At 41.2% G+C, this 9,269-nt stretch overlaps 1 protein-coding gene across 1 annotated transcript; it reads left to right on the top strand.

Moving 5' to 3' along the window:
- Nucleotides 1-284: 284 nt before the first annotated feature.
- On the top strand, nucleotides 285-8,552 carry arrdc3a (arrestin domain containing 3a). Its single transcript, XM_020489449.2, has 7 exons — nucleotides 285-782; nucleotides 3,147-3,228; nucleotides 3,378-3,525; nucleotides 4,316-4,418; nucleotides 4,578-4,834; nucleotides 5,306-5,608; nucleotides 5,733-8,552. Exons 1-7 carry the CDS (start codon nucleotides 503-505, stop codon nucleotides 5,799-5,801), a joined length of 1,242 nt encoding a protein of 413 aa, XP_020345038.1. The 5' UTR covers nucleotides 285-502; the 3' UTR covers nucleotides 5,802-8,552.
- Nucleotides 8,553-9,269: the final 717 nt, after the last annotated feature.

Genomic DNA, 9,269 nt, shown 5'->3' with positions numbered 1-9,269 from the left:
AGGCTACACTGTATGCCTACCAACATAATATAGGCCTGTAGTGACAGTTTTTTTTAAACTTATTTGACTTTGACTATTGTTTTGTAGGGTGAACACTAAACTCTAATTGTTTACGGTGGATGCACGCCTGCTTTTGTAATACCATCAGCTGTTTAACCAAACTTGTTATTTGGCTGACTGCCACTCTCTACCTTGTTCCATAAGGCGGAAGGAGGGGGCTGATAAAGTTCTGCGCATGCTCTATAGGTTGTTTTTCCACAAAATCATCGCTTAAAGTGAGCTGAGCGACGAAAGTTCCTTGTCTTTGACCAGAGACCAACGCGCAGACGGGCGGACGATAACAGCATCCACTGCTGTTATTAAGCCTTTACATCTAAATGAACTTTTGTCAAAGAAAGCCCTGATCATGCCCACTGCTTTTGCAGGGCAAAGATATTGATCGGCGTTTCAAATACATATTTTTTTTCATTTTTCGGTAGGCTACCTGTGTTTTTTTTACACCATGGTGCTAGGAAAGGTGAAGAGCTTCACAGTCAGCTACGACTGTCTCAATGACAGTAATGTCCCCGTTTTCGCAAGTGGGGACTCGGTCTCAGGGAGGGTGATCATCGAAGTCACTGGAGAAATCCGTGTGAAATCTCTTAAAATTCATGCAAAAGGATTTGCGAAAGTTCGTTGGACTGAATCGCGAAATGCTGGCTCCAACACTGCCTATACGCAAAATTACACTGAAGAAGTAGAATATCTAAACCATAGAGACATCCTAATTGGACATGAAAGAGGTAAGAATATACAGCCTTATCTGTAAAGAAATAACTTTGTTATTGATGTGCTCGGTGTAGTCTAGTCATGGTGGCTCTTGAGGTTCCATACAGAGAATGCTGTTGTGTTGTCAACCTATAATATAGGCTAACAATGAACACAATTTAATGTATAACAGAGAACGATTTGGGGACGATCTATGAAGCAGCTCACAACGATACCTTTTATTTGGTTTACTACTGGCTATACAGCCGTCTATAACACATTTTGTAGGCTATGTCTTGAGACATGTCAACTACAGTATTCTTCAATTAATTTTTATATTTGACATATGGGAATGTATTTAAGCACGATACTTCATAATCATGTAGGCATATAGACTACATAATTGTAAAGTGTATCTTTAGCCTATCAAGTTGGCTGTCGGCTGCATATCCTGAATGGGAGTCTTCTCTAACCTTCCTTCATTTTAGCCTATATAACTATTATATGAATTACACTATTTTCTCAAAACGCAGTACATGAAGGTGCATAGCAGTCTGTTTACATGTGTGCAGTTTGATCCAAAAAATAGTTATCGAGCGATCATGTAAAGTTGAACGTTGTAGCTATTCTTAAGTTTCCACCATTGTTCGAAGCTGGTTCAATCCTGTTCAGAAACTGGTTGTGTGGGGTGAAGGGACTGAGCTTTCTCTCCGTTGATTGGCTGAAGTGCTCATGCGTCTTCAAATGACCTCATGCTTTTGCAGAAAATGACAGAAAAAAAACTCGGCAACTTTGTATCCGACCTGTCAGCACAATGTTACAAAGTCGCATGAAAAGAAATGTCATTCGTTCCATTTAGCCTATTCTATTATGCTTTTATCTAGTGATTTAGTGATCGCCTACTGTGTGTAGCCTAATGAATGGTGCATAACAAGGCCTGCAATTGGCTATGAACTAGATATTGGAATATGATTATCTGAAGGCATAACAATTTAGCCTATTTGCGGATAATAAATGTAGGCTACTACTTTTTGTTCACTTCAGAATTAGACATCACTGAAATTTGGTAGTCCTAGTCGCTAGAACAGGTTTGTTAGCTTGTTTCTGAGGTAGTTGATCGTTCAGCTGATTGGATAGAAAGGTCAGTCCGAGAATTGAAGTAGCTTAATTTAATGTGGGGTGGGAATTTATGCCTTCAACTATTTTGTACCTTAGTTACCTTTTCCTTGTTACTGGCTGTGATTTGAATGTTTCTTGATGGTGAAAATAATGTATTTGATCTGTCTATGTATGGGGAATTAATGTTTGCATGTTGCTCATGTTTTTATATCAATTGTTGAATAGTTTTAAGTTTCTTATTATGTGTCTCTATTGCAATCATGTATGCAGTTTTTAAGGGTATCCGTGGCATTTAATAAAGGTTTAAGTAATATAATTTACTTCTTTGTCTGTCCTCTTTTTCAATAACTGTGTGTGCTCCTCTATTCTATCCGTTACAATATTTTCTGACGTGTAATATTGAGTGGGTGAAGTCTCTCTGGGACGCGGTGCAGTACACGCGTCAGGTCTTGAGAGGGCTGTGCCTGATAGTGAGCACGTTGGGTTGAGCCACGGACTGAATGCCGCACACAGTGAATGCGTGATGAGAGAGCCGGCTTGGGGAAGCTGCTCGCTCCGGTTTAGGCCGGTCCTCTCCTGCTCCAGTCTGCTTTTGAGTGACAGTTCGGCAGTTGTTTACCGCGACTCTGCCGCTGCTTAAGGCTGGGTGGGAGCGCTGAGCTGGCAGAAACGGAGCTCCCGCTCCATAACGCGTAACTTTAAAATAATACACAGCAGGGTAGAGTTTATGTAAAGAAAAAAAAAATCACAATTTTCTTACAGATCACATAATGCTCAATAACGCAACGTCCCCCCCCCCACCCCCCTTCGCCTATTACACAAGAATAATACATAATGTGAGAAATAATTATTAAATTCTCTATTTTGCAGTTAATCATTGATTGGGACAGATTATATCACTTTTATGTGCTTTTATAAAAACAATATTTTTATTTCAATACTGATTTAAACAATGTGTCAAATTATTCTTGTTCAAGTTTTTTTTTTATACATGGGTAAATATGTGTTTCCAGAAGGGTCAAAAGGATCTTTAATCACAGAGATCATAATTTCACATTTTCATTTTTTTCTTCTTCTCATCATTGTCATTACAAGCTGTGCCTTCCTGGTGTCCAAAAATGAAAATGAAAATAGTTATGACATGAAGTTCTATTGTGCTCTGTTCCCCTCTGTTGTGGCGGTATTGTTTTATGTCTGTGTTCTCAAACGTAGGTGACATCGTACTGTATATTTTCCAGGTATGGCATACGTGTTGGAATATTGTCCCTCTCTTGTTTCAGATGATGACAACTCAGAAGAAGGACTCACCACTATCCATTCAGGAAGACATGAGTATGCATTCAGCCTTGAGCTTCCACAGATGTAAGTATCTCCTCTTTACCTATCAAAATACATATTTTTTTTCAAGGACAAATACTTATATTAAATATCCGTATGTCTGTCCTTAGTTGAAGATTGAAATAGTGTCTGGCTTTGTTCTCCTGAAATGACCCCTCCCTTATTCCTCTCAGACCCCTGGCTACCTCGTTCGAAGGGAAACATGGCAGTGTGCGCTACTGGGTGAAGGCCGAGCTACACAGGCCATGGCTTCTGCCCATGAAGACCAAGAAAGAATTCACAGTCTTCGAACACATCGACATCAACACTCCCTTACTGCTGGTGAGCTTAAGGATCTTTCTCCTGTACAGTGTTTGTATGTGTAGTAGACTATAGGCTCTTCCCTTGGTTACCCCTAATCTCTTCAGGGTCTTTAGAATTGTTCAATGGTTCATTTGGTAACGGCGATCGAGTTTCATTGGCAGCCAAGAGAGTGACTTAAAGGCAGAAGTATGACTAATTTCTAGCCGCAATTGTTGCCTATATATAGAAAGAATTAGCCAGTACCAGCACTCAGGCCCCTTACTTTTCATCTGTTGTAATCTGATTTGGTGTAGTGGCTGCCAGTGCCTATTATTGTGGTCGCAGAATGTGCTTGTCCCACATGTTGTTGATGTTGTTGTACCAACTGACACAAAGCACAGAGGACACCAGTGGACATTGGTTGTGAAAAACACGGTTTCCCCATACCTAACAGATTATTTCCTGATCCCTGATCAGTTGGTATAGTAGAAAAATGATGACATACAGCACATGGTTAAAATGAAGCGATGATGTTGATTTATGTGTGTGTGAAATTACTGCTGAGTGGGAAATTATTTTAAGTATTGGGTTGTCTGTGAGAGCCACTTGCTGTCTAATCATGCCTTCCGGGTATATGGAAAGAGAAACTGGTATCTCCCTGTATTTGAATGACAGGCCTCAGGCGCTGTATGTCATTATGCTAGCTGCACAAGGGTGCAGTTTCTGCCAGGGGGCCAATAACATGTATTTTCCCCCTAGGGACGATTGGGTAGAAGAATAAAGTATTTTCCAAACACTTACGTTTCCTTGTTTTCGCTCTCTGTTTCAGTCGCCCCAGGCAGGCACAAAAGACAAGACTTTATGCTGCTGGTTCTGCACCTCAGGTCCAATCTCCTTAAGTGCCAAAATCGAAAGGAAGGGATATACCCCAGGTAAGAGGAACACCCCGACTCTGTCACTCGTATTGATTAGTCATTTGGCACACTTGTAGATTAATGACTGTAGATGACTGCCATATTATGTTTGATGCCATCTCAATCAAAGGATCCTTTAACTGATTTAACTGAACCCCTTCTTACTTGTCTTTGCAGGAGAGTCTATTCAGATCTTCGCTGAGATAGAAAATTGCTCGTCTCGCATGGTCGTGCCAAAGGCAGCCATTTACCAAACACAGACCTTCTACGCCAAAGGGAAAATGAAGGAGGTAAAACAGCTGGTGGCCAACCTCCGAGGAGAGTCGTTGTCCTCGGGCAAGACGGAGACGTGGAATGGCAAAATGCTGAAGATCCCCCCCATCTCTCCCTCCATCTTGGACTGCAGCATCATCCGAGTGGAGTATTCTCTCATGGTTAGTACAGCTACTGCCCTGAAGAGACCATCTCTTTCTCGCTCTGACATTTGTAAACCAATTCAAACGGGTTGAGAGAAATCTGTATCTAACATCCATATAAATATGGAGTATAGTGTGCTGTAAAATGAGAATATGCGTCATTAGGATCCACATGGTTTACTAGGCACATTTTAATAGGTTTCTTGAGTGGTTCCTAGAAAGCTCTCGATGGTTCCCATAAAAGCCTGTGACCTAGGCAGTCATGGCAAAGACACTCCCATCATACCTTGTGTTCTCTCCATACGCAGTTAAGAGGATCAGTCTAGAATATTAGTGGCGACGCCATGTCTTAGAGGTGCTAATGACCTCTTTACCCTGTCATCGGACTGCCCCTTGCCCAAGTCTTAACACTGTTGAACACACAGGTTTGTTGTTCAATGAAGGTGGACCTTCAGTTCTAACCCTCTGTGTGCTGCTCACCCTCTCCAGGTGTACGTGGACATCCCCGGAGCTATGAACCTGTCTCTGAACCTGCCACTGGTCATCGGCACTATCCCGCTGCACCCCTTCGGTAGCCGCACCTCCAGTGTCAGCAGCCAGTGCAGCATGACCATGAGCTGGCTAGGCATGGCCCTGCCAGAGCGCCCTGAAGCCCCACCAAGCTATTCAGAGATCGTGACAGAGGAGCAGAGACGGAGCCTGGAGGTGACCTCAGCCAGGGATGAGTTCGAGGGACCACTCTTTGCCTACATCCAGGAGTTCCGCTTCCAGCCTCCTCCGCTCTACTCTGAGGTATGCATCAGCACAGCGTACACCCCCCAGCTTTTACACACTGCAGTAAGTGATCATACTAAAGCCTGGTAGCCAAGAGGTCTTGGTCTTTTCGTTAAAGCAGTGTTTCCTCCTCTTCCTCTAGATTGATCCCAATCCCGATCAAGCCAGCCGGACGGAGGAGCGGAGACCTGACACTTGTCCATCACGTTGAAGGAAACACAGAGCCCCCGCCCGGAGACGTTTTGGGCGTTTCTAAGTCAACTCTGTTTTTGTATTTTTCTTCCCCCCGGTGACAGCGTTCGCACTCCGCCCGCGATGTCGAGAGGAGAGAAAAAAAACAAACAAACAAATACCACAGGGGAACAAAGCCCTGCCCCCTCCCACAGAGAAAGGCACAGGAAGTCTGCCTTCCTGCCTGGCCCGGGGAAAGGCCGGTTGAACATCCACCTAACCTGTGAGGGGGGAGAAGAAAAAAAATCTTTAGTGGAGACAGCCTTGGTGGAGTGAGTTATGACACGCCAGGGCCATCTCTGCCTATGGCTCTTAATCGACCTCATCTTTTCTGTTACCACTGCACATGCGGACATGGCTTTCACATAGTTCTGCTCTATCATGTTGAGACCTGAGCAGGAAAAAAAAGAAAAACAGGAAGAAGAGAATACAATATAACCACCACTGTCTGAAGCGCTCAGCGGCAGTCGGCAACGGAGCAAAGACTGGCCTCCTCCTGCCTCATTTGGGATTTTTGCACATGTTATTCTTTGCTTGAGTTGTGTGGCTCCATTTTAAGAAGAAGAAAATCAGCACTAATTGTTTTTCTTCTGCCTAGTAACAATGCTGGACTAAAGAGACTGCAGGCTTAACTCATAAACTCCTTATCCGCACAACTTCGAACAACGCAGAGAACATATTTGGACAAAAACAATGCACTGACCTTGTTTAAGCTGTTTTAAGATCTTATTTTTCCTTACTACATTTCCTTAATGACTTGTAGACTGGACTTGAATGCAGCAGAACACTCTCCATCCAAAAGCTCTTTTTCGATATTGCCTCCTCAGTTTGGTTCAAAGTGTGGCATCCTTTTTTCTGGTTCTGTACTATGTTTTGTCCTTTGATTTAGTTCCAAACTTAGAATGCCTTTTATGCCAAGCATTGTTTGCTTCGTGTTTATGTTGTGCTTGTTCTGGAGTAGAGGAGCCGCAGGCTAGAGCTTGCCACTCAAGTATAGCATGAAACGCAGAGAATTGTGTGTGTGTGTGTGTGTGTGTGAGACGGAAAGAGTGGGACATATCAGAATTCGCACACTCTGTGTCTGCAGCCCCTCTACTCATAACGCAGAGGCTTATATACCTGCCTATAAAAAAGCACTGTCTCAGGTGATCTTCTCACTTGCCAAACGGTTGAAAAAGAAAATGTTTTGTTTTAATTGTATTGTTTGAAATAGTGAAAGGAGGATTTCTTTAAAAAAAAAAAGTATATTACCATAACAAGAGAGAAGAGACATACACACAGAGCAGCAAGGCAGCTTTCCAAAATTAACAACATTCCCTTTTTGCCATCGCTGCACTTGCCGACTTCATTCACCAACTGTTTTATTTTCCAGACCAGTGAAGCCTGAAATGCTAGAATTATATATCATTTTTTTTATTTTTAAGTAAGACTACATGGTATGATATGCTTCAAATAATGGGGCAGACACAAACCCAGCCTAGCTAAATGCTGGGGAAGAATTGGACGTTGCTAAAGCTCCGCTCAAACTGGCCAGAACAAGTAGTGGTAGGTTGAAATGAGTAATACATTGGTTTTCAAACTCATTCAACACCTAGACCAGTAATAGTGGAGATTTGGCATCGTCTTAAACATGAGGCACTTTTTTTGATAAGGAAAACATTTTAAAATTGCATTGACAGTGAAGGTCTGTAAAAAGTTGGGCATCCCACATCATTTCTTGATGAGACATTTAGTCAAGCAGTGTTTGTGTTGGACATAAATGCATTATTTCATCTTCTAAGACGTTTTTTGAAAGTTTACAGTTATAATTAGTTGACAAGTTTGTATGTGTGTGTGTGTGTGCTCTGTTTAGATCTAGCTAGCAACTATAAGAATATTGCTTACAGTGACAGAGAGAACTACAAATTAAAGTGATCTTATCTTAGTGGCCTTGACACAGAACTGACATAATTATGATGCTTCATTATCAAGTGTCGATATAATTTACAACCTTACTCTTTTAGCTATTTTCTTTTCTTTGTATGTGTGATTAGTCCTTTCATGCTTTTCAAAGGGACAAAAAGGGAAGAAAAAAATGTTCCTTTTAAAGAAATCGTAAAAAAAAAAAAAAGTTTTTTATTGACGATCCCTGGACAAGCCTCTTTGTGTGTTTTTCTGAATGCGTTTAGTGATGACTGGGCTAGTTTATGTACTTGGGCATTGATGGTTTGTTATCCAGTCAGACAACCCCATTTCTACTCACCTTTCAGCTTCAGGGAACAGCTGTGGATCAGCAACCCTCCCTTCCCACAGAGAACGAATTAGCTTACAAATGGAATAGACCGCTAATTCTAAGATAAAATCACTTTTGTTTGTTTTGATTTTTATCTTGGGGAATATGTATCAAGCTAAAGTACAAATGAATAAGCTTAAATCTGTTTCAGGTTGGTCAATTCTATAGTCCATTGTTTGGGCCTCAGTGTAGTCCAGTTTTTAAAAGCTAAATTCCTGACTAAAGTGAGGAATTATAACATTAGAAATGGGAGAGTGCATCTGAAATGTTTTAGAAACAAAGTGCAATATTACTAATTTGAATTAGTTTCATTCACTATTTGTATGTCTAATTTCTCCTTTTGTCTTTTTATAGTTTCTTAATCACGATCATATATAGATATTGTATGAATGTCCTGAATGATTGTATCCTTCTGTCTAGTATTTCTTTTGAGTTTAATAAACTTTTGTTAAAAATGTACATTGTTGTTGTAATCAGTCATTTCTTCTTGATGAGACCTAATTAAACTTTCAGCATATGGGTTTTAAAAAAATCGGATAACTTACCTGATCTAAGTTATCTGAAATCAATTTAGTTAGGCTCATCCAACCATAGACTACATAAAGATAAATGGCTCAATATCAGTACAGCAGTCCCACATTTTGAATGAAGGCAAGACATCACTAGCATGGTCACTACACACGCAGCCCAAGCTTCCATAAACTAGTGCAACAGCGCCTCTGCTGGTTGTTCCTAAAAACATAGACTTCACTACACTGCATCCACTATTCCAATTTTATAGTGTGAGCCTGAAACAAAACTTGGGGCTCGATTCAATCCGTATGTTGAAGATCAGCGCTATATTGAAATGTAAAGGCAATTTCCGATTGAGCTGACATATGCAACGTTTACCGTGAATGCAGTCTCTGCCAATGCGGGAACATTGCCTTTAAATTTCAATCGCTGTTCAGCGCTACGGATTGAATAGAGCCCTTGGTAGTGGTTTCCTAGAAAGAAATGTCAAGGAAGTAGCTATAAACAATCAAAATAAATAAGGAATGCCAATGCAGGCATGACGGTTATATCCACATGTACATGGTTTTACTTGTCTTGGTCAAAGTTGTGTATGTTACTGTAAAGTGAGCTTGTTGTAGGCCTCCCAACCCAAAACAGAAGTTTATATCCACCCAACTTATC

The sequence above is a fragment of the Oncorhynchus kisutch genome, linkage group LG8, assembly GCF_002021735.2.
Source record: "Oncorhynchus kisutch isolate 150728-3 linkage group LG8, Okis_V2, whole genome shotgun sequence".
Lineage (NCBI taxonomy): Eukaryota > Metazoa > Chordata > Actinopteri > Salmoniformes > Salmonidae > Oncorhynchus > Oncorhynchus kisutch.
The sequence above is the reverse complement of the archived record's forward strand: the minus strand, read 5'-3'. Positions and strand labels throughout refer to the sequence as shown.

What these genes read in the sequence shown, in the direction of transcription:
- arrdc3a (XM_020489449.2), top strand. Translation starts at nt 503, where the DNA reads ATGGTGCTAGGAAAGGTGAAGAGCTTCACAGTCAGCTACGACTGTCTC. An exon ending in TCAACACTCCCTTACTGCTG is followed by an intron (nt 3,526 to 4,315) that starts GTGAGCTTAAGG and finishes TCTCTGTTTCAG; the next exon opens with TCGCCCCAGGCAGGCACAAA. An exon ending in GAGTGGAGTATTCTCTCATG is followed by an intron (nt 4,835 to 5,305) that starts GTTAGTACAGCT and finishes CACCCTCTCCAG; the next exon opens with GTGTACGTGGACATCCCCGG.